General features: G+C 41.4%; 1 protein-coding gene across 3 annotated transcripts; it reads left to right on the top strand.

Moving 5' to 3' along the window:
* Nucleotides 1-12: 12 nt before the first annotated feature.
* On the top strand, nt 13-23,084 carry LOC311041295 (myelin-associated glycoprotein-like). 3 transcript variants are annotated; one of them, XM_084051741.1, is made up of 12 exons: nt 13-129; nt 9,998-10,109; nt 11,824-11,941; nt 12,227-12,299; nt 13,720-14,088; nt 14,329-14,625; nt 15,418-15,675; nt 16,576-16,836; nt 18,268-18,573; nt 18,841-18,940; nt 19,538-19,640; nt 20,405-23,084. In XM_084051741.1, the coding sequence occupies exons 4-12, from the start codon at nt 12,254-12,256 to the stop codon at nt 20,561-20,563; spliced, it is 1,899 nt and encodes a 632-aa protein (XP_083907867.1). In that variant the 5' UTR covers nt 13-129; nt 9,998-10,109; nt 11,824-11,941; nt 12,227-12,253; the 3' UTR covers nt 20,564-23,084. The 3 variants fall into 3 exon arrangements, with proteins under 3 accessions (XP_083907867.1, XP_083907866.1, XP_083907868.1); XM_084051740.1 differs by lacking the exon at nt 13-129 and adding an exon at nt 5,688-5,819; XM_084051742.1 differs by lacking the exons at nt 13-129; nt 19,538-19,640 and adding an exon at nt 5,688-5,819.
* Nucleotides 23,085-24,248: the final 1,164 nt, after the last annotated feature.

Genomic DNA, 24,248 nt, shown 5'->3' with positions numbered 1-24,248 from the left:
AGAAAGGAAGTAAGGCGAGGGAGAGAAAACAGGAGGGAAGGCAGATGCCAGAGGAGACGAGGACATGCTGGTATTTCTCTGGTGGGCATTGCAGCTAAGCCTCTCACTGTGTACAGACCCGCTAACAAGGTAAGAACTGCTCCTGCTCCTCAACTTCTGCTATCTTTTAATGTCTATTGCTAGGAAAAGTTGCCTCGTGTACATTCTAAATGCAAAGCATAAATCGTCAATTACATTTGATTGTTAGGTGTAGGTTTGATTAGGGGTGTTGCACATGTTTTGTGATGTGTTAATGTGTATGACAAGGCAAGTTTATTTGTATAGCACATTTCAACATCAAGACAATACTATGTGCTTTACTGAAAACATTAAACAAAGGAAACGCATTAAAAAAGGGCACTAGAATACGATAAATAAAAATAAAGTAAAATAACTGTGCAAAAGAATAATTAAAAAATCTCAATGAAAGGCAGCATGTAACATCAGATCAATGCAATCAAATGCAACTAAGAAATTTGAACGATATTTGAACTTGGTCGGGTGATCATGGTAATTTTTGTAATGGAGCTGAAAATGGAAAACACTGATGAGAGAGAGGGTGAAGATAGAGAGGGGCTTTTTTGTTATCCATTTCTACTATAGCGTTGACACAGGTTACCGACCGTTGAGGTTTGGGGAAAGTCCCACATGTCATTCTTTTACGCCTAATAGCAAACCAATAAAGTGCTATTGGTTTAGTTTTCACTTGTACTGAGGTTCTGATTTATTTGTGCTGTCATCATTTGCACGTCCTTTGGTTACAATTAACTGATGACCAGAATATTCTTGAAAGGGTTATCCAAAAAGTTTACCTGCTTTGTCCTGCAGTTTATGAATTGGTTATCTGTGGATATATGTTTCTGTGCATCACAGTGCTTCCACTGCCAAGGAATCATTGTGTATGTGTCCAATAGGGCTATCTATTACCATGTTAGAGATTATTCTCTTGATTACTTTTTCGATGAATTGAATAATCGAGACGTGTGTTTTATATATATGTATATATATCTCAAATAGAAAAATTGATTGAGATCAATATTTTACATTGTTTAACTGTTGCATCCCTAGTGTCCAACGTGACGTCCCATTACGTTTTCATGGGAAAGTTCTTGTGGTCTTATTGTTGTGCACCACTAATGACTAACCATGACTCATGTGATTGGGTGATGTACAGAATCTATGCAGTAGGGGTAGCCTGCTATGTCCTCTTAAGATCTACAGTATATTTGACAGAGTGTGACATGACATGAAAGCTGAGAATGATGTCAGTACTTTCTGTTCAGTGCCATTCCATTCCATGTATCATCTCATGATCCTACACAACATAGCAGAAACACATTTACACTCTAAATGCAATTACCAAAAGAAGAGATGTGACTTGAAACGAGACATAATAGGTTCTATCTTTCCCATTTTTTTGGTTTTGTTAGAATATATTGTACCCATTATTTTGTGTACATTTATCACTGCCAAAGGCCTCTAGTATATTTGAAAATAACAGCTTAAAATCCATACAATCCTGTGTACAATATTCATGTACGCAGTAATTAGTTTATTTTCACACTACTTGACAGTTTTTGGACTGCTGCAGTAAGGTATTCTGCTATTAGTCTAAAAAAAATGTTTTAACAAGCCTAATTTGTGCATTTCAGTGCTGAATGCAATAATAGTAATTAATTGTGTTGTATCCATCTTGAGCACACTGAAACACATTTCTACAATTCCTGATTGATATGGCACCATACTGTTAAATCTTGAATCAGGATGGCTGCCAAAAAAAAAACAGTATTGAAAAAGACAGCAAGCAATTGTCAAAACATCAGACCTTATTCATTATTAACAGCAACACAGATTCACACAATATCTCCTTCAACTCCATGTAATTAAGTCATATTATTGTAGAAAAGTGAGCCAAGTAGTACAGATTTGGATGCAACAACACCAAAGGGAATAAAATCCCATATGATATAGGGACACCAATTTTTACAGTGGATATATTGTATGAAATGGGGACAATAATCCAGAGCTCTGATCTAATTATTATGTTATTTTGGACAAATGGACAAAAAGAAATGTCTCCATCACAAGTTCATGTAATGCTAAGTTGATAATTTAAATAACACAACCCATTTGTAGACCTTGTAGACCTTTATTAATCCTGTGGGGAAATTGGCTGTGCTGTTGGGGGTTAAGTGTCTTGCTCAGAGACTCTTCGAGACACAGACATGGGCGGGCTGGGAGGTGACCTGGTGACCTTCTTATTACCAGCCGGCCTTTCTACCCACTACGTTGTAAGGCCACCCCACCCATCATAACCAATTTTCTTATATTTGCTCACATTTTTATTTATTCCTAGTAATACAGAATCATTTGTTTAATGTGTTAAATTACTTTACAACTCATTCATACATGGACATAGTAAATAAATGCAATTATGTTTTTAAAATAGTTATTTATACCCTAGTTTCTTGAGCCAGACTGTTGCCTCCCACAATTTTCGAATGCCTCCGTCATACAGTCTGGAGCACGGAAGCGCTGAAAATTATCCAGGGATAAAGCAGATGTGATGCCTCCACTTCCGTTTCGTCTTTACAGTTGCACAAATTTGGCCTAATATACTGTAAATCTAAATAATCTAAGCCTATATACTATATAGCTTGCTGCTTCTCAGAAATGGAAATTCAAAAATGAAATGTAAAGACATTTTTATTTTCTCAGCTTTCAGGAGGTGTAGTTCCAGACTCTATATACCATTCGGAGATTGTGGAATAGTTGTCTGACTATGTGAGACAATTTATACCCTAGCTTGGAGAAACTTAAGAACCAGGCAGGGTGAAAGATGTTCTTTTTTATGCCTTTATTATTGATAAGACAGTAGGCTGACACGGAGATGGGGAGTGACACACAGCAAAGGCCGTCGGGATCGGAAACTCAAACCCGCGACGCGCCGTCAGGCTACATTGTAGCCTAGGTGTTAAAAATATGTTCTTTTTAACCACATGAACCCTTGCTTCTGTATTCTGGGCATGTCATAATAGGCGAACATTCAGATTTACAGATCTTGTAGATGGCTGTTTCCGGCAAAGAGATTTGGTGTAGAGGGAAAAAAGAAGGGGGCCAGGTAGTGGTACAGACTATCCTGGCATGGCCAGACTAATATTTTCGCACTGGCAGATTCGTCTGGTTTTCCAGGCTAGGTCCAGACCCCTAGGGCACGCAGTCAATCAGAAGCTGAGTGACAAAAGCTCAGTTTCACTGAGCGACTTTCTGAACCCTTACAGTAAATGCTCACTCTTGGTAAAACACATTCTACACATGTCTGCTAAATGCCTTAAGTGTTATACGAGAGTGTAATAAACTAGTAGCACACCTGCTAGTCGATAGATACATTCTTAAAATGCACAAGCCAATGACTGTTTGTCCCCAATAACTGTCCGTGCATTTACAAGCATCATCCATCCATCCATCATGGCTGTCCAGTAAAGTTGATTGAGGCACAATGGACCCATTGTCAGTGATTTGTCCTGTCACCTCTCACTGTCCTGCTCATCTTCATCCAGCACAATCTTTAACCGTCCCCACCTCGCCCCTCTGTCTGTACAACACATACAGTAAAACACTGTCAATGTATCAGTGTGTTTGACACACATGATGACATCACTGTTTGTCTACAGCAGTGGTACTCAATGTGGGGTACAGGGTGGGACCGACAGGAGTCCTTGATGGGGGTCCCCAGCTAAATGATTGACAGTTAGGAACAAATGGACCCACACAGGTCTGTAACTCAGAGAATGTACAAATGGAACCAAATGGGCCCTTAGAGGTCCTTTTGGTTCCATTTGCACACTCAGAGTTAAAGTAACACAGGATTTTACATTCGGTTCCGGAGATAAAAATTCTATCAAATGGGGGTACGTGGCCTAATGCATATCAAACTGCGGGTCCTAGAAATAATAAAGGTTGAGAATCACAGCATCTACTGGGAGTTCTAACGTAGAAGGTAGAACATTTTTTTATCAGTTTAATTTCTGTGTGCCTCTGTCGCCAAAAACAATAGGACATGAATATGACCTGTATCTGTATAGGGAGAGCCAGCGAACACGGTGTGGAATTAGCTAATGCCTGCTTTCGACAAGAGAAAAGGTCGAACGAGAGAAAGGAACGATGGGTAGAGAGAAAGAGAAAGGAGCAAAACGAGCAGTGGAGCAGAGAAAAGGGGATTGTTGTGATTAAAAGACAATTATCTGTGCACATCGACTTCCCAGTGTTGTGTGGTGTCAGGCTCTAGCTGTGCTGCTCCGCTGTCCCAGAAGGCCATGGGAGACAATAGCTACAGTGTCCAGAGGGGTGTGGGGGAGGCTGGGGGGGGGGGGGGGGGGGGGGGGGGGATGGCCTTGGTGGAGGAGTCTTGGGGGTTCAGAACAGTGGCAGGGCTAATCGCTTTACACAGTCAAATCCCAAGTGTTCATTTGACTTTTAAATGATTTTACTGTGTACTGTGCAACAACAACCATGGGCTCAATCTTGCATGACTCATGTATGCCTTATGAGATGTACTGTATTTGTGAGTATTGATGATGAGGAATGAGGCTAATATGGCACAACGTTAGCATTTGGCAGTCGCTATCATTGGCCACAGACCTAAGTAAGTTCTAGCAAACCACTGTGTGTGATGTGGTAAAGCAGACCATTAATTAAAATGAATCATCATTATTACCACATCTCAGAGTACCTATACCTGAATATACGTTAGGACTGTAGACGATCTCTCAAGGTTAATGGCGTCAATGTGGATTTTCAAATAGTCATACTTGATACATGGTAAAACCAGAGTCCATTTCTACGCTGTTGGAGTTACATTAAGGACACTCACGGATTTTACCGTGTGGTTCAGTATTGCTTGTGTAAAGGACGACATCCATGAATAGTTATAGGCTTAACGCATATGACCTGCTCCTTATACAGATGCTGGTGTTTATTTTCATACACCCGTCATATGCTGGTCAATGTTAGAACATGGGGTTATTTAGTAAGATTCATAGTTTTTTGTTTTTCTTGTAGTACAAACTCGAAAGGGGAACTCAAGGACTTCACATTGCCTTTGACATCACATGTAATGAAGGTAAATCCTTCTACAGTGATATGGAATTCTTTGTCACCTCATCTGCCATTGAGGGGTTCAGAGAGGGTCTCCTCCACCCCCAGCCCCATGTGCGTCCATCATTCCCTGCCTGGTTGTCTTGTTTGTGTCCCTACCCATCCTTGTCATCCTGCTTGTTGCCCTTTGACGTAGTGACCTCAAAAAAAGAAGAGGATGCACACTCCATCAATCCAAAATAAATGAATATGTTCTGTCCCATCCAGTGTAAACCAACTGCATGTGTTTGTTTGGAAAGGCCTTGGAGCTCAAAGCCTCACCCATATTTGTTGGGGCGATAGAGAACAGTGTGGGCCATTGTGACCCGGTGTAGAGTGGGGTGCGTATTTATGAATGGTTTAGCCTTGGGGCGAAGGCTCCGAACAATGCTGCTACACTCAGGGACTGATTTCCATATGGGAGGGGTGATGGTGATGTTGGTGGTGAAGGTGGTGGTGGCGGTGGGGAGGGCAGTTTATTCCCCACCGTTGGGGCTTGGTACAGAGAGTGGCGAGAGGTCTTGTTGGCAGCGAGCTGGTGTGACACTTTGTGAGTTTGTGCATGTGAGTCTTGGGGACAAGCTGCTGGCACCGTTTAAACAGGAGCCTCCTCAGTTGGAAGTCTACCACATTCACCTGTGAAGGTAAGTGGAACATTCATGATGTGTTTACATTTTTATCCCTTAATGCTCAACGATTCTGCTCTGCGCGATGCTGTTTCTATGGCGGCATATGGCTGTGGCCAGTGGGTTCAACGGTTTTAAAGACATGATTTGTTATTCAGTGGCTTGACGGAGATGACTCATTTTCTGTTGCTCTTCAGTTGTTATTTGTATTAATACAATTAACTGAACGTGTGCTTACTGATAAGTGAAGGAATGAGGGATATGCTCACAGTTCACACTTGAGATTGACTAGAGTAATGACTAATGGTTGTTTGTGTGTATGCGTGTGGGTATTTGTGTATGTGAGATTTTTTCTTAGGACGGGTACAAATTTACTAAAGTATGTGTAATTGACATGACTGACCACACAGGCACACACACACACACACACACACACACACACAAACAGGCAGGTACGCACATGCACACACAAAGTTATGTGTTTAAACATGAACGTGTACGTGTGTGTGTGTGTGTGTGTGTGTGTGTGTGTGTGTGTGTGTGTGTGTGTGTGTGTGTGTGTGTGTGTGTGTGTGTGTGCGTGTGCGTGTGTGTGAGAGAGAGAGAGAGAGAGAGTTGGAGCTCCTAAAAGCCCTGCCAATTATTACAGCACAGATTTTTCAGCTTGAGCCACATTGAGATGAGCAGCTCCTGTAATTACCAGAGTGTATCACCGCATGCAAACAGACATCTGATGCCAGGTAGAACAGCTATCCAAAATGTATCAAGATATACTGAGTCAGTTAGACAGCCTGTGTGCTAAGTAGTAAGTAAACTTTTTTCATAAAGTGCCTTTCAAAACATAGTTACAATGAACGTGTGTACCATCACCACCTATGAACATCTTTAGAGAGATTTTATGATTACATTAGTTCCCTGTTGTCTGTATAGTACATTAATGTGGTCCACATCTGGCTGATTAGCATACAAATTTAGCAAATTTAGCAAACTAACACTGTATTTTGTACTTCTAGTACCGTCCCATTGGTTAATTCACAGGCTAATACACTGGAATAATGCCATTATGCTAAGTAGTGAAGTGTTACCTCTTACTTTCTGTATTTTTGCAATTCAACTCAAAAAGCTTTATTCAAAGTGGACATCTTTATTTGTCTCCAAAGGGGAAAGGGTAGAAATGAAAGGCTATTGGGGACATGTCACATGGGTATGGGATCAGGATTTTGGCCTGTGAGTGCTCTGTTTGTCGCCCCCTACTGTTGAGAGCGGAAAGGGATCATGGTCTAATGAGAGTTGAGGCCTGTGGCTCACCATCTGTCCACTGGGCTGGGGACCACTGAGCTGATTCAGAGGCATGGGTTGCCAGGCATAGAATACAGCAAGATGCAGAATGTTGCTGCCGGGGCGGAAACCTTATTGTCCAAAACCAGGAAATTAAATTAAAAAAGAACCTGTGTTCCGATAGATCCGATGTAGTTATATTTAGTAACAAGCTCTTATTCATATTCTTCATTAGTTAAATATTTATAAAAAATAGACAGGCTTAACCACTTTTAACCTGGCGTCACTATTTTAGGCATGTCATAGGTGAAATATTTCAAAAACCTAATAATATTAAACTTTATTTGTAAAAGCACCTTTCATGACATGAAATGCAGCTCAACATGCTTTACAGTGCAAGAATACAATTACAGAAAAAGTACAACTAATTTAACAATAAAGCAAAAAGGAAAGCAAAAGCATAAAACAACATTAAAATAAAAGCAAAAAAGGCAGTGAATCAGGCAAAACAGAGAGGACATGAATAACAACACAGAGATTAAAAATCAACTAAAAGCAAGAGTGAAGAAATAGGTCTTGAGCTGTGCTTTAAAGCACAGCTCAAGAATAGCAAATCTACAAGCTCACAAGTTGCTTTTTGGCTACTTTTGTGCGACACTGTCATATGATGAAGTATACAATAGGGCACTCATTTATGAAAAAACATGAGTATGAAATATGGAGATACAAGGTTTCAGCTTGATAGCGATAATAATATAAGCAAATAAATCAACCTAATCACAGATTCATCCTTTCTCTGGCTCTAGCAGTATGATATACTAGTACACAATATTGTGTGCATGCATGCACAGACAAATAACACGCAACACTCATACAGTACGTGGATATGACCAAAATACCTGGGGACAAAATCCTACTTAAAATCTCTGGCTAAGATGTTGACACAGGCACCTTGTAAACATCAGATCCAGCAATACCAATCTGCCCCGCTTGAGATTATTTACAAGCCAAACCTATATCCTTTATCCTTTAAAGCCAGTGTGCTCAGCAGTACCTTGAACAGAATGTGCTCCTCAATATTGGCAAAAGGCTACTTTCGTGCGTTTGTGCGCGGTGTAGTGTGTGTGTGCGGTGAGTCGGGCCCCCCTCCCAGCTCAGTGAGCCGTGCGTAGGAGGGTGAGCAGTCATGTTTTAAGACCATCTGGTCCTTTGAGTATTTTAGTGGGGGTTTTAGCCGGTGGACCAACACGCGTCATGGGCAAACAGCAAAGCGCAAGCTGTGAGCGGGCCTGTTCCGGAAAAAAAATCCTCCAGTTTCTCCCTTGCACAATGGGCAGTGTTGTGCATACAGGGTACCCATTATTCCCCTAAGACACATCTCTTGAACACGCATGCACTTTATATGATATTAACAATACAAATGTTCATCTTGGCACAGTTGAGTGTTTGTACGAGTCATTTGGCTATTGTTTCAATTATTGACAATGACTCATAAAATGTGTCATAGTTTGTTTTAGTTTCAGCGATTGCTGACATGATAATTGTGCCCTTGTATGACTATATGTAGAATGAAGGTGGAAATTTTGTGTTGACCAGGTCACAAACTCATACAGATATGACAATTCCTGTACGTCTGACATACTGAGTTCTGAGAATAAGCCATTGCATTTTTAGATTATGCTCTGCTACTGTGTGTATATAGCCTATGTTTATACATGTAAAGCACACGTGTGGCACATGCACACTTACTGTGCACGGTATATTATACCGTACACGTACACAATGACCACAGCCTGGCGAGCCTCTGCTTTGTCCCCTGCGTAACGGCAGAGTAGAGTGGGGTTAGTAGGGGGTGGAGAGGAAGGTCACATAGCTGCTGTTTTGCTGTAAGCCTCACAGTGAGGAGTGTGTTGGCATATCCTTGTGTTGCGTGTGTGTGTAGGGGGGTTATGGCATGCGCTTATTCATTTATACATGGCTCTTCACCGTCAATGCAGCATTCTTCCTTGCTGCCCCCCACACCCCTCTATTATCCTGGCTGCAGCCGTTCTCAAGAGTTACTCGTGTTTGTGGAGGGATTCCCTTGAGAATATCCGTGGCTCAGTCGATGCCACCACTTGGCCCGGAGCCTAAAGACGGTGACTCACCCTACATGTAATGAAAAAAAATTGCAGCCCCACATTGAAAAACAAGTTTCCTTTTGTTACGCTGATATGTAAAGTAGGAGGTCGTCTGAGCGCCCTGATGGGTCCAACTTGTGTTCTTCGCCCACAGACATGCCTCAGCTGGCCAAATATTTGATGTCTCTAAAGATTTGATGGCTATAAAGATGAATGATTGACATTCCCACAATATTTTCTTTTTTCATTACACACACATACACACCAGTTTGTCCCCAACATAGTGTCATTAACTGTATGTGTGCTCCCCAGCCACTTAACAAACCCCAACTCACATTTTGGATATCTGTGAAAGGATAACAATCTGTTGTGTAGCCTTGTCTAAGTAAGTAAGTAAGTAGCCTAGTCTAATCTGAATTCAACCAAATGAATTGACCAATGTTTGACATGATCCTTCGTATCATCATCATCATTAGTCAAAGTGATACCATGAGTCAGCATTTGTTCATGATGCATAGAGGGAACAGTGAACCAATGGCACCATACATTTTGGTTGACCTGAGCAGGAGTCATGAATCAGGCCATTGGTCTGATGCACTCAGACGCATGGAACAGGTCGTTAATGGTGGAACAGAGGAGAGGAATGCACAGAGTGGGCCTCGAAGCAAGCCCAGAAATGTCTGAATGCATATTCAAAACTGCCCACCACATGCATTCACATACACCAGAGCTCACACAGATTTTTCTTTTTTTTGCCTTGTCTCCCTTGTCTGTCCACACATGGCACCCGGCGTCTAGGTTCCGTCACCCTGCTGAAGAAGGGAACCACCTCAGGGGAAAAAAAACATCAGAAGGAATCAAAAGCCCAAATCAAGCGGGAGCTGGAGCCTGGTGCTGAGGCTGGTATGAGGCAAGTGGTGTGGTGTGAGTGCGTGAGTGTGTGAGTGTTTGTGTGCGCATTTGTGTGTGTGTGTGTGTGTGTGTGTGTGTGTGTGTGTGTGTGTGTGTGTGTGTGTGTGTGTGTGTGTGTATGTGCGCACGCGTATATGTTTTCTCTGTGCCAGTCATTTGTCTGCTCTGTCAATGGTGCTGTTGTTTTCATGTTTGGTGGGGTTTTAGTGACCCCGCCTGGCTATTCTCTACTGCCATTGCTGATGCACGGCCTCTCTGCCTGGACACGCTGCCCAGCGCTTGGCCTTTTGTTGGAGTGCAGATGGTGGAGCTTGACGCAACACTGGAGAAAAGTTAGGATTGTCACAGGCCTACAGTGCTGCATTATGGTTTAGGGTGACGAGGTCAAGACATCTCATCATTTATCCAAGTTGTGGTGTGTGTTCATTTGAATGAAGAAGAAAAATGTGGTGGGTTATGAAGAGAGTGGGAGGCAGATGGCGGAGCCAGATAGCGAGTAAATGTCTTCAAAGTGTAAATAGCTTTGAAAGCATGGCATTTGGGAATGTGTGACAGTTTGCCAATGCATATTGGTTTGCATGAGACTTGCATCAAATTAATGATGCTAAACCAATGAATCAAACAGAGTTTGTCCCTTCTCTCTATATCGACAGGGCTTACATTGGTGATAAATATCTGGAGATGTTCTGATGTGTTAATCACAGAGCTCTGAAAGACAATCCAGCCTTAGGCCTGCCATCTGCACCGGCGGCTGCTCCACCCGGCTGCTGAAACCTCCAATTCTATCACTACTGTTACTGCTACTAGTAGTACTTCCATTGTTACTTCTACTAGTGCTGTTAGTCCAAGTGAGGAATCTGTTTGGAATACTTGGCCAAATTATGTCATCTTTGGGGGCACCCTGGGCCTTGGAATCATCTTAATTTGTTCAGTGACAGTATTAGTTAATCTTAGCACTAATACTATTACCGGTACTTATATTTATACTTCTACCTCTAGATTTTTTAAAACTTTTTTCCCCTACTTCTTTACTACTTTCTTTTCTTTTTTCTGTTGTTACCTAATACCTACTATTGCTCCTACTAGCAGTAATACTATTACTTTGACTGAAATTACTACTACTGCTGCTAAGATTAAGAGTTAATTTGTATAGCATGTTTCAAGAGTTACAGAGTCCTAATCATTATATAATATAAAAGTTTAAAGCGCTAACTATAACAGGACAACAGTACGGTAAAACAAGCCACGATGGAAACGCTATAAAATGTGTACACACAAAAAACTACGCACACTATATAGTCTTTCTAGCCTTCTATATAGTACAGTAACTACATTACAGTAGCTATGACATAAAGGGGGACACATTAACTGGCAGATGCATCCAAAACAACCATGCGAATGGTGACGAGGTTGATGACATTATGTGGCACACTGAGGTTTCATATACTGTAGTGCGTCATGGTGCTAGAGCAGAGCTAACAGTGACTGTCGTTGATTGCTCATTGGATTACGTATGACTGCGATAATGACTGACTCCACTAAGGAGGCACAAACAGGTGCTTGACTGTGTGTGTGTGTGTCTGTGTTTACATTTGCGTTTGAGTGTGCACTCATTTGCATAATGCCTTGTGTGAGTGAAGGGCCTACACTATAACTGATGTCATCACTCATCATCTGATGATGCTGATGTCACTTGTTTCTTTTTTTTGCAGCGGAGTGGCGTGCAAAGGCTGTCAAGCTGTCTGGGTGTGATTGAGCGCCCTCTGGTGAAGCTGCTGGCAAGCTGTCCTACAAGACCCTCCGTCCATTGCTCCCAATCAACATTTCAAGGTGAACCCCAATCAGTCAATCAACATTTTTGAGAAGATGCACTTACTGTAATTTAACTTGTTCATGTAGTTTAAATGTTGGGTTTCCCTTATGGAGTGGTTGTTATGCTCTACATATTAAGAAACAGAAGGACCCCAAATCTTTATTCTATTATAGTTTATGTAGCTAATTATATCATATTATTATATATATATCAGTTTACAAGTGTTTTGAAAATGACTTGATTCATTGTGTGTGTACTGTATTGCAACACTACATTGACTGAATGTCTCTTATCTGTTCCAGAAGTCTATGATACGCTAACCAGATACCATGTGGTGTTTACAGCTGCTTGTGCCACTATTGCTAATAATCAAAGGTAACATGTTAGTCTTCCTCTTCTCCATTTGATGTTAAACAGTAGAACCTATTAAAGGTACTGTAAGTGATATTTTGTTAAAGCCCTGTATTCTGATAGTACTCATTGCTCTAGATTGTTTGTTAAGTAACAGGGGTCTCCTTGTCTATCCAGCTCTGTCGTAAACAGAAAATACATTTTCAGGTCAGGATATTTACGGTATTTCATCCAATGAGGAGATAGAACTCATACAGGATACATAAACAAGTGAAATTGGAAGTAATGAAACAACTAACTGACAAAATTGGAACTGGAGCACGATACAATTGAAGCTAATAGATGGTTCTCTCTCCTGAAATTGTCAACCCACCTGAAAATGTATTTTCTGTTTAATAAAAAGATAGAGAGGAGAGACCCCTGTTACTTAAATGCTAGGTGAGAATTTGAAAAGCTCGGAACTTACATGGCTGACCAAAGTGCTGTACAAGTAAAAAATCAGAAAGCAAAACAGCAGAAAGGGGTTACAAAGGGGAAAAAACAAGTATTGCACAAGTGAAAGACAAAAGACAGAAGGTTACAGCAACAATACACAGCAAGGGGCCAGGGTCAACTAATATGATTAAAGGCCAGGGAGAAAAAGTGAGTCTTGAGTGAACATTTCAAAGCCTCTGTGGCTTTGTTTGCTCTACTTCTGCATATTCTTGTGGCAAAAATGCAGTGGGCTTGTCTTCTCTCCAGTAGAGGTTTTGGCTGCCCTCCATTTTGATCCAATAATGTCTTTAGTTCAGGCTGAATCGTGTTGTAGACATAATGCTTTGTCCATGGGAAGTTTTGTTCATTCTATATCCCCATGTCTCATGTCTCATGAATGGCCTGCGCTACAGTCTCTGCCTATCTCTCTGCTCGTTATGTAATAGCAATGTCTTTGGGCTTTATTTCATTCTATTTCAAGACAACATCTCCATACAAGAGTTGGCTATAAGCAAAAGCTAACACAAATGTTGCTATTTTTTGTATAACAATGTATCTGTTCATACATGTACATATATTTTTAGATATGCATTAACATTTTAACATGTTATATATATATTCTTTAGAATTTCCATTTCTGCGCAGCACGCTAGATAGGCTTCGACTAATTTGATTTATAGTAGGACTTATTTATACGAATGCAAAGGCAAAACAGAAGTGGGGGGGCTTTTTCACGCTTCCGATTTGTCTGTTAGGCGGAAGCATTTGAAAACGCTGTGAGCCAACAGTCTGTCTCGAGAGATTAGTGAAATAGTGAACAGTGAATGTTTCTAATAATTCCAAATATCAAAACAATATTTATTAAGCTACTGGCCATTCCTAAGCATATCACCTCATGGATAGTGCATCTAATGGGCTTGCCTGCTTCTCAGTGCATCTCACTATACACTTGTCTCTGCTCTTCTCTTAGATGTCACTTCCCAGTGGAACGTATGGGTACCTCGAGACATCTCCACCATGACTAACTCCTGCGTTGTCATCCCATGTACCTTTATGTATCCCTCTGGCATCAGGCCGTACCGTGGAATTCACGGTATTTGGTACTTTGGTCAACCCTACCCTCAGCTCTTCCCACCTGTAGTGTACAAGTCACGCACGGATGTTGTCCATGAGAGCTATAAGGGCCGCACCAAGTTGTTGGGTGACTTGCACCAGAGGAACTGCACTCTACTCATCAACAACATTGGCACAGAGCACTCAGGGAGATACTACTTTCGCGCTGACCTGGGGGGCGCCAACATTTACACATACCCAGATTTTGCTGAGCTTAAAGTTCTGGGTAAGTTGACTGATTGGTGTGTCAAGTAGGGCCACAGTACGTACAGCATTGCATATACAGTAACATCTTCAATTTAATTGTTAATTTAGCAAATTATTGGAAAAGTGTAACAATTTGTAACTCTGAAAGCGTACAAATGGAACAAACTGGACCTGTGACTGACACTGAGGATTTTACTGTGTACAGTAGATTACTCACCGAAGTAGCACAATATTATTGTCCTTTGTGTCTTTCCTCCAGATCAACCCAACATTGACGTCCCAGATGAGATTGTCAGCGATGAGAATCTGGAGCTGACGTGCTACGCTCCAGACAACTGTCCAGAAATGGCTCCAGAGATCCAATGGATGTACACCGACTATCTGCCTGACCCGGAGTTCACCACTGACTACGTGGAGGAAAGCAACACGGCGGTGCTCTCCAGCACTCTCACCTTCACCCCTAGGCCCATGCACAATGGACAACTGCTGGGCTGCAGGGTCTACTACCCCAACACCACACTGGTCTATGAGAGGCTCATCTCCCTAGATGTCAAGTGTAAGTAACGGATGTTTCATATTCAAATTAAACAAATGCACCTAGGAAACCCTGCATGCACCAAAATGTCTTGTTCTATTTCTCTCAATTCTGACCATGCCTTTTGACATTTTTATAACAAAAAGTTAATAATCTTTTCTGGGCAACCTACTGATTATTTTCATCTGCCCTTCCATTCACGATGTTAACCATAACGGTGACTGTGACCATGACCTTTTTGATCCAAAAGTTAATCATCTCTTTGCGTCAACTTACTGATAATTCCCATCAAGTTTCCAAAGAATCCACCCACCCGTTTTTGAATTTGACCTTGATTCTTGCCAAAAATGTATCGTCTCTTAATAACTGATCATTCCTTCCAATTTTCTTGAAAATCTGTCTATTGCTAACACACACACACACACACACACACACACACACACACACACACACACACACACACACACACACACACACACACACACACACACACACACACACACATGCATGCAGACACACACAAGCGTGCAGACATACACACACAGTCAACACAATTTTCTTTTTATTTATTCCATGAAATTCATCATACAATATTATTTCCGTATTTGATGATTAACAGTCCTCAATTTCATGGTTAATAAAAAAAAACACAACCGAAACAAAATCAGAAGACAAAAGGAGACAAAACATCATAGACATTGGTCATGTAATTCGTATTTTGGCTCTGTTATCTAACTTCACATAAAAATATCATGACAGCCCAACTACACACTGAATTTGACATTGTATCATCCTGCTTTTCTGGCCTCCCAGATCCTCCTCGCTCAGTGTGGGTGAACGTCTCCTCCGAGGTGATGGAGGGCAGCTCTGTGATGCTGCACTGTGAGGTGGACAGCAACCCTCCTCCCAGGATCTCCTGGATGTTCGGGGACCAGGAGCTGCTGTGGGACACGGCGTCCAACGCCTCGCTCTCCCTGGACGACGTGACGCCGTCTCAGGAGGGACTCTACACCTGTGTCGGGGACAACGGCTACGGTGTGATGAACACCTCAATGTACCTGGCTGTCAAGTGTAAGTGACAGACACATTTCCCAACTGATACACTGTAAAAATGTCGCAATAAGGCCTGTGCTATACTTGATTACGTGCCATGTCGTGCGGTGAAAACAGCTGATCTACAAGCTCCCAATGTGTCATGCTGTGACAAGTTGTGAGCTTGTAGATCTGCAATTTTTCTGTGCGTGACACCGGTGCACAACTAAGTATAAATCAGGCTTAAAGGTTGCAAGGGTTGAGACAATAGATGCACCATGTATTCCTGTGTCCCTACAATTATCATGTACTGTACGTAGAAGTGCTAGCTAAATAAAGGAAGATTTTTTATTTTCTTGTCGTACATCATACCATGAGCGGTTGTGACTCATGAGTAGTGGCTGTTTGATTATCCGGATTGGCTACTTCCTCTCAATTTCTGTCTTATTTTCTAGTTCTGGACTGAAGACCACTTTCTTTAACAGATGCACAATCTCCATTAGAACTGGGAAAATGATTGGTCCTCACACTAGTAACAGTAAAAACAAAATACACATGAAAATTGATTATAGAGAATCTTGCACATTGGCACATTGCACATTATATATAAGATAACAACACAGCAGTTCCACATTTATGTTTTTTTTTTGTATATTCATTGTTATTGTTTTTTTCATAAAAAACAAACAAAGACACAACAAGACAAACAAACACCAGACTATAATGTGTAAGCATCCCAATGAGGTAATGTATAGGCAGACAGAGTACAACAGACCACAATATACAGCTGGGCACATCAACAATCGAGCTTGTAAAAAAAAAAGATAAAACAGAGCAGTCACACAGAGTCGAGATGAGTTCCACATTTATGTTGATCAGAACCAACTCAGGACAGAAAAAGTTAAGTTTTCCGGATGCCTCCCTGTGTTTTACTTGCAGATCCTCCCCGTGAGCCCCTGGTGAACAATTCTCTGACCATCCAGGAGGGCTCTACACTGGCCCTCCACTGCAGCACACAAGGCAGCCCAGCACCCACGCTGACTTGGCTGAAGGACGGGGAGATAGTGGGCACCATCACTGCAGATGAACTGTCAGTGCTGGACATCGTGGAGATCACGCCACAGGGGGACGGACAGTACCGCTGCCTGGCTGAGAACGAGCATGGCCGAGCCAGCAGCTCCCTCAACATCACTGTCGAGTGTGAGTGGGTCCCCTGACATCTTTATAGATTCCCATTCAAACCAAAACATACAACACTTACACACATAGACCGCTACAGGTACTGTCACAAAGACATTTAGCTACATAGTAAAATCATCAGTGTTAACTACCTCTGAGAGTGTAAAGATTTGTATGCTCTTAAGAGTTAAATAAACACTTTATTGTGCACTGCTGACACTTTTAATACCTGCATTTTCAAATGCATTGTGCTCATCCGTGGTCATGCCAAGTGATTCCAAAATACCTCAGTGAACCCCAGTATTCCCCCATTTGAGTTTTTTTAGGGTGGTGTAACCACCCTCTATAAGTGGCTTTTGGCAATTATGTACACCGCCCAATCCTGCACCGTGATTGGCCAATTTTGTACCCTGCAAAACCCTGCCATTGTTAATGCAAATCGATACTTTTGCAATTTGTATACACCGAGAATTCTGTACACCGGCCAATCCTGCACCGTGATAGGCCAATTATGTACACAGTAAGACTCTGCCATTGTTAATGCAAATCGATACTTTTTGATTCGCATGACACTAGCTGTAATATCAGCCAATCACATTACAGCTAGTGTCATCACCAGCTAGTGTCACTGTAATGACCAATGTGACCACACCACCCACTTCACACTGGGTGTGATTTTTTAGTTACATACAGTATTACCATAATAGTTGTCATCATATATAATTGTTGGTATGCTATCACAGTCTTGTGGAACATGCCACAATAACATTTAGCTGCTTGTGCCAGCCTGTATGAGTAAAAAAATTGACAAATAAAACCCTCTGGGGTCTTAAATCTCTTGAATCCTGAAATGACAAGTATCATTTGTGACTGTACTGTAATGTACTGTACCGTACGTACTGCATGCTGATAGCATTATGATAATATAATTCACTAAAGACCACACTTTCAAACAATATTATGTTATCTATTAATTCACTAGTAAGAGACCACACCTCTGCTTAAGTTTAACGATTTATTGAAACAAAATGAGATGAACGTGGAACGGTACAAGGAACCCAAGGTGGGGTGATGCTGAGTGCAAGTTGGGGAGAACACATGACACATGTGCAGCCCTATGAATAGCAGTATGGACTAAAAAAAACACTTTTATGTTTTTTTTTAAGTGAATCACTTCCATCACTGTGATGACCACTGTGACCACACCACCCACTTCACACTGGGTGTGATTTTTTATATATCTCTGGGATCCCAATCTACACTGTAAAATCCTCAGTGTTATGTTTGATGTGTACTCTTAGAGTTACAGACCCATAAGAGTCCATTTGGATCAGTCATTTAACTATCGGTCATGTAGCTGGGGACCCACCGGAAAGGACCCCTGTTGGGCCCCAGACCCCAGGTTGAGAATCTGTGACCTAATTATATTCACTATACCCCCCCATTCCCCAGATGCCCCGATCCTGCTGGAAGAATCGAAGTGCACTGTGGTGAGGGAGGGCGTCCAGTGCGTGTGCATGGCCACAGGCAACCCTGAACCCATCATTGAGTTCTATCTCCCCGACCTGAATATCACCATCAACGAAACAGACGGCCGGTACAACTTCTACACGCACACCGACGGACACACCTCCACGGGCATGATCAAGCTGAGAGAGAAAGGCGATCGAGCGAGCAATGGCAGCCCAGTCAACGTCCACTGTAGCATCACTAACACGTATGGAACGGAGAGCGTACTTCTGGAACTACAGCAAGAGAGTGAGTGGAGCCTGACAGGCTAGTGAAACCAAATAGTGCCAGTTTCTTATATTGTATTGCTTTGTGGCTGCCAAAAGCACAATATAAATATATATTAATATTATATTAAGTAACAGTAATATTACTGTTACTAGTAGTAGTCATTACGGTACTAGATATTTTTGACCTTTTTGTTAAATCACCCAAATGTCATTAATAAGTGGATGTGATACGTCCATAATCTAATCAATAGGCCCTCCTTTTCACTTTGGATCACTGTTATTTCAGAAAAGTACATGATGGCGGTTATAGTTGGCACCATTGGAGGCGTGGCGGTCATAGCCTTCATCATTGCAGCAGTGAGATACGTGGGGCACAACAACAAAAAGTGAGCATACTTCATGTACTAATGGAGAGCGTCCTGCAAGGCATGGGTAGACATTTTCCTGTCAAAGTCTTATTTTGATGGAATACAAGGAAACACTTAAGCCTAGTCATCCATTCTAAAGCACACTTGTGTACACATGAATGAGTGTTGGATCGAAGGCCGTGGGAGACAGAGTCATGTATCGCAACTTCTTTATTTGCCATCACCAGTTTCTTTTGAACTCCTTGGAGATCCATATTGGCTGCCTCGAGTGGGTTAGCAAGCTGGACTAACCATAGTTTGCAGGCACAATTCCCTGCTTTGACACTGCTTTATACCCCTGACCTGCTATGCTAAATGAAATCCGGGTAGCCCTCTTAACCAAAGTGGCATATTTGGGCCAAAATAAACGTGCTTCAGAAGGGACTTGCCATTGCAAGTCCCTTCTGAAGCAGACCGTGATATCAGCAACTAAACCCATGAAAATAACCACGTTGACCACATTTGGCTGCGAGCATAACCTCGTAGAGCTTGTTGTTTTAAAATGGATGCCCAGGCTTGGAGTGTCGCCCTGCGTTAGCGGCAGAGAGAGTCTGATTATGTGACTCCGTCCCCCAGAGAGAATGGCAACCCTGGGCAGGACCTGGTGTGTAAACTGGAGAACCCAGCTTTGTACTACAGCGCAGTCAAGAAGGACAAACATAATCTGAGGAAGAAAGTGGTGAGACATGTTGGTGTCACTGATTATGATTATTATGGAGAATGGGTTGGATGACCATTCTCTGACTGTTACCATTAGACTACTACAATCACTCTGTGTTAAGAGCAGGCCCTATTAATTATGTCCCGTTTTGGGTTTCTGGGCTAGTTTTGTCAGGCTTTGGGGCTAGTTTTGTGTTGTGAAACTAAGTCATAAAGTGTGAAACTCCATTTAACCTCTGAAAGCGGAGAAATCTAAGCACTTTTAATTCCTAGACCCAATCTCTCCCACTACCATTGAAAGTAGCTACAACCATTTCCAACACTGTTTTCTCTTGCTTTCATCGCTTCTCTGCGTTTTTCTGTCTCTGTTTCTCTTCCCTAACTCTTGCACAGCTTAAGACAGAGCTGTTGGGCTCAAAGTTTAACTCCATTCTAGAGGAGACCACGGTAAGGTTCCTAAACACATTCCCCTCCAAAAATGTCACGTCTCTCAGTGAGAGACATCATCCGGCTACATATCAGCTTCTTTGTTCTGTACTGCCCATCCAAAATTGCTCTTGCATGGCCGCATCACTGCTAACTGGAACTGCTAAAATAACAGAATCAAATCTCCTTGTTAACACTTACCCTACGTTGACCAATAATCACTAATATTGTCCTTTCTCCCTGGCGTTACGCTGTTTCGTGTCACTCATGTCTTTGACCTGATGTGTCTCTCTGACATAGTGACATTATACTGCAGGTGTGTTGTGACTCGATCATTCATTGTCTTTCTTTCCACAGGGAGAAGAGGGGGATTACCAACCTGTTGGCTCTCTTGCACACCTGGAGAGGCAAGAGCTGAATTATGCTGCTCTGGAGTTCATCGGGGCCAGGTCCAGGGAGGGGCCCTTGGGGAGGGGGGATGATGGCAGCGACTATAGTGAAATCAAAGCCAAATGAATCGCGATCCTTCCCTGATCCCTCGGCTAAGCGAGACGCAGTGGCAGCCATACTCCCCATGCCTCCCCGTGTACCCTTCTGCTCCAGGGCCATGTACCCCATAAACTGTCTGATTCATCTCAACTGGAAAATGTTCCTTACGCGATGACCTCTCGCTTGCTCATTACTCCATATTCGAAGTACCCCCCGTCCCCCCCCCACACACACACCTTCTCCATGGAATGCAAGTAACACCACCATATGGGACAACTCATACTTGCTGGGTTGGAGAATGACCCATTGGACAACATAAAAAAGCCCTCTGAATTCTCAGAAGTTTCATCAACCAACTCTTGCAATACATGGCCTCAAGTCCCTAATGGATGTTGTGTCAGTTTGATTCATTCATCCATCATCTTCATTTTTATTGTCAATGTTGACCATAAGAAATCTGGGCCTCTCCGGGTTCTTGACTGAGCCTAATTTATACTCTGTCGCACAATGGTGTTGCCCACTGAAAATAACAGATTTTCAAGCACATGCGTAGTAGCATTGTTGCTTGAAAACTGTCATGCGAAAAAGTTAAAATTAGGCTTTAGTCCTCACTATTTGATTTATATCTGTCTGCTACCATACCACTGTGTCTGCTGCCTGTCGAAGTGTCAGGGAAAGGGGTGACTGCTCTTTATGTTTTCTTAGCTATATTCTTGATTCTGGGCTGAGAGGAAAGGGGTTTGCTTCTCCTCTCAGTCCAGTTATTTTATTTACATACCAAGATGTCCCGAGAAGATAATTGTTGAAGATGATAGTCTGGTCTGCATCCTATTCATACATATTATCCCTGCATCGGCTTTCCACATGGTTATATTTAGTGTGCACTGTGAATCAGTAGCCTCTGATGGTTAATGAAAATGTTGGGAATCTGTCACCGTCATCTCTGTAGGATAAGAAATTAGCAGGTTTTGTACCTTCAGGTGAGTAGTTGAACAGACTCTCACCTTGAGAGTCTGTTCAAGAGCTGAACAGTTTTGAAGAGTGTCAGTTTCCAGCAATCAGTGTAAAGCACAGAATTTGTGCTTATAATGTACTTTAGGAGGCAACAAAGAATGTCTTATGCCGATTTCATTCCAACTTTTTGAAGATATCTCCCAAAGCATTTTATGGGATAGGCACTGGAAATACTGAATTACAACACAGCATACTCCAGTGATGTACAGTAGTTGTGCAGCCGGCCTAAATGTATCTCGTTGAGACAATGCGTGTGTGTGCGTGTGTGTATTCAAACAGTGCTGAGAGATCAGAGGATACTGATCAATGGGATCTTAAGGGTGTTTAGAGTCCACTTTACCTGAGACTGCTTCTCAAAGTGTGTTTGTTTGTACATGGTTGTGGTTGATGTTGATGCTTTAAACTTCGTTTATACTTTGTCGTATGATCCTTTCAACAATTGTCGCTTGACAAAAGTTACATACTTTTTTCAGTTGAATATCTGTAATTTGCGTCAAGCGAAAAGGTCGTGCAAAACAAAGTATAACATCTGATTTATACTTAGTTGCTTGCCGGTGTCGTGCACTGAAAATAGTAGATCTATAAGCGTGATATGTTGTGAGCTTGTAGATCAGCTATTTTCAGTTTGAGACACCCACACGCTAAGTATAACTCAATCTTCAATTAGCCTTTATTCTCATGGGTTTGCATCAAATTACACAAAGTGATACTCACTAGCCAGTTGGCTGTTCTATTCAAAGACACTTGATCAACTCATGTAATGTAATATCAAAGCTCACTAATGGTCTAACTAGATAATTATTGTGTTGATAATATATTAATAAGCTGTATAAGAAGGGGTAAAATGATGCCAGTATGTAAATACCCTGCATGACTTTTGCTAGCAGGCATATATGTAAGTAATCTATGGACACTATGGACATTGTAATAATAGTCCATGCCAGCGTGGCAAGTCATATATTTTGGTGACACTTCATACAGCCGATATGTCTTTTAGTGACTCAATGCTTAAATTATTTCATAACTAGTCATAATAGCTGATGTTAGGAAATAGCCACACACTCTAAAATGTGTGTATCAGTCAAGCCAGGACCTCAGTGTCAATGGTCAGTCAGCTATTATTACCAGAATACTGTATATGACATATATGAAATTATCAAAACAAACAAACAGCCAATAACCAATCTCTATCTCTGAATGCCTCATGGGGCTTTATATTTTTTGTAAACACACTGCAGAAGTATCAAGTATGTATTATCTAATCTCTTGTCACATAGTGTTGTAAAGCAAACTTTGTACATTCTATACTTTGTGGTGATCATAATTATTATGAAGAGGATTTTTTTCTATATCACTGACACAATAATTCTCATCAGGATTTTGCAATCTATCTGCAAATTAGCACTGTTAGTACTTAATGACAATACGATTTCAGTGATATGTTGTTTGCTCGCTTTTTTATTTAAAAACATGTCTTTCCCGCCTCAAGCAAATTCATCTGTCTTCACTTCCATGCAAAGATAAATAAAGTGAAAAACATTAAATGAAAAGGTTTGAAATTAGTATTATGTTTCATATTCTACAAGGGTGGCAGTTGCACCCCCTTGTCTCCAGGTACAGTGGTGTAAAGTAAGTGAGTACTTACAGTATGTACTTTTACCTGATGTGTCTCTCTTTTTTCTCTCTTTTATTTCCAATTTGTAACTTGTACTTCTACTCCTCTACATCTCAGAGACAAATATTGTATTTTTTTTTTTACAACACTACAATTAGTTAAAAAAAACAAACCTTAATGACTAATTTGATAAGTTAAAAAATCCTTTGAAAATAGCCGATCTATAAGCTCACAACATTGTGAGCTTGTAGATCTGCTATTTTCAAATAGCCAAAGTATATACAGGGGCCAGGGCTGAAATGGTTAATGTATGTTTTGTAATAATCAAAATCTACAGTAACTAAAGTTTTCAAATAATTGTAGTGAAGTAAAAGTACGACATTTGCCTGGAAATAATTGGAAATAATTCATATAATTGGTCCTCACTAATGGTCATTAAAATGTCGTAAATAGAGTGCGGTAACATGTGTGTCAGCATATTACATTCAGTCTATGTATCAACAGTATCCATGTGTGTGCATTCCATCATTCAGGATTAGGGATGAGCTTACAGGATTAGAATGTTCCACTAACTGCACAGAGCCCTTAAATAGATCAGACAGACCGTCAGGTACAATACAGTAGTAGAATCTTGACGAGGAATCTGCAGTTGGCGACTGAGAACAGGCCTTTCAAGCGATCGCATTCTGCCCGTAGTGCTAATTTTCAATCCAGTTTTGAGGTAAGGTTCAAAATATTGTTAGGTGTCATATGAAAATTCAAATGAATCTTACTTTTTAATGATTTATTATTTTACTTGACCATGTCAAACAATCACATCAGGGACATTCATAAAAGGGTAAAATATGTAACTGTTTTTCTGTAACACAGAAGGAATATTATTTTGTGTTTTGAACCTGTATGTCATGAGTACCATTGGCCCACTGACAGTGATTTAGTTTACACCCAGGTATCAAAGAGCCCTGCTATTCCCTCATATAATTTGTTAGTATCCTAAAAGACATTATCCTAAAAAATGCATCCACATGATCATGGAAATGGCACCCTTGATAAGTATGCACTACAGCTGGCACAACACCCAAT

This window comes from Gymnoscopelus microlampas (genome assembly GCF_963454915.1).
Source record: "Gymnoscopelus microlampas genome assembly, chromosome: 3".
Lineage (NCBI taxonomy): Eukaryota > Metazoa > Chordata > Actinopteri > Myctophiformes > Myctophidae > Gymnoscopelus > Gymnoscopelus microlampas.
Note: the sequence above shows the minus strand (reverse complement) of the source record. Positions and strands in the feature narration are given on the sequence as shown.

Excerpts from the sequence above, each read along its gene's own strand:
- LOC311041295 (XM_084051741.1), top strand. The coding sequence starts at position 12,254 with ATGTGGTGTTTACAGCTGCTTGTGCCACTATTGCTAATAATCAAAG. Across the intron at positions 14,626-15,417 it reads CATCTCCCTAGATGTCAAGT|ATCCTCCTCGCTCAGTGTGG; the intron begins GTAAGTAACGGA and ends CTGGCCTCCCAG. Across the intron at positions 18,941-19,537 it reads GTGGGGCACAACAACAAAAA|AGAGAATGGCAACCCTGGGC; the intron begins GTGAGCATACTT and ends TCCGTCCCCCAG.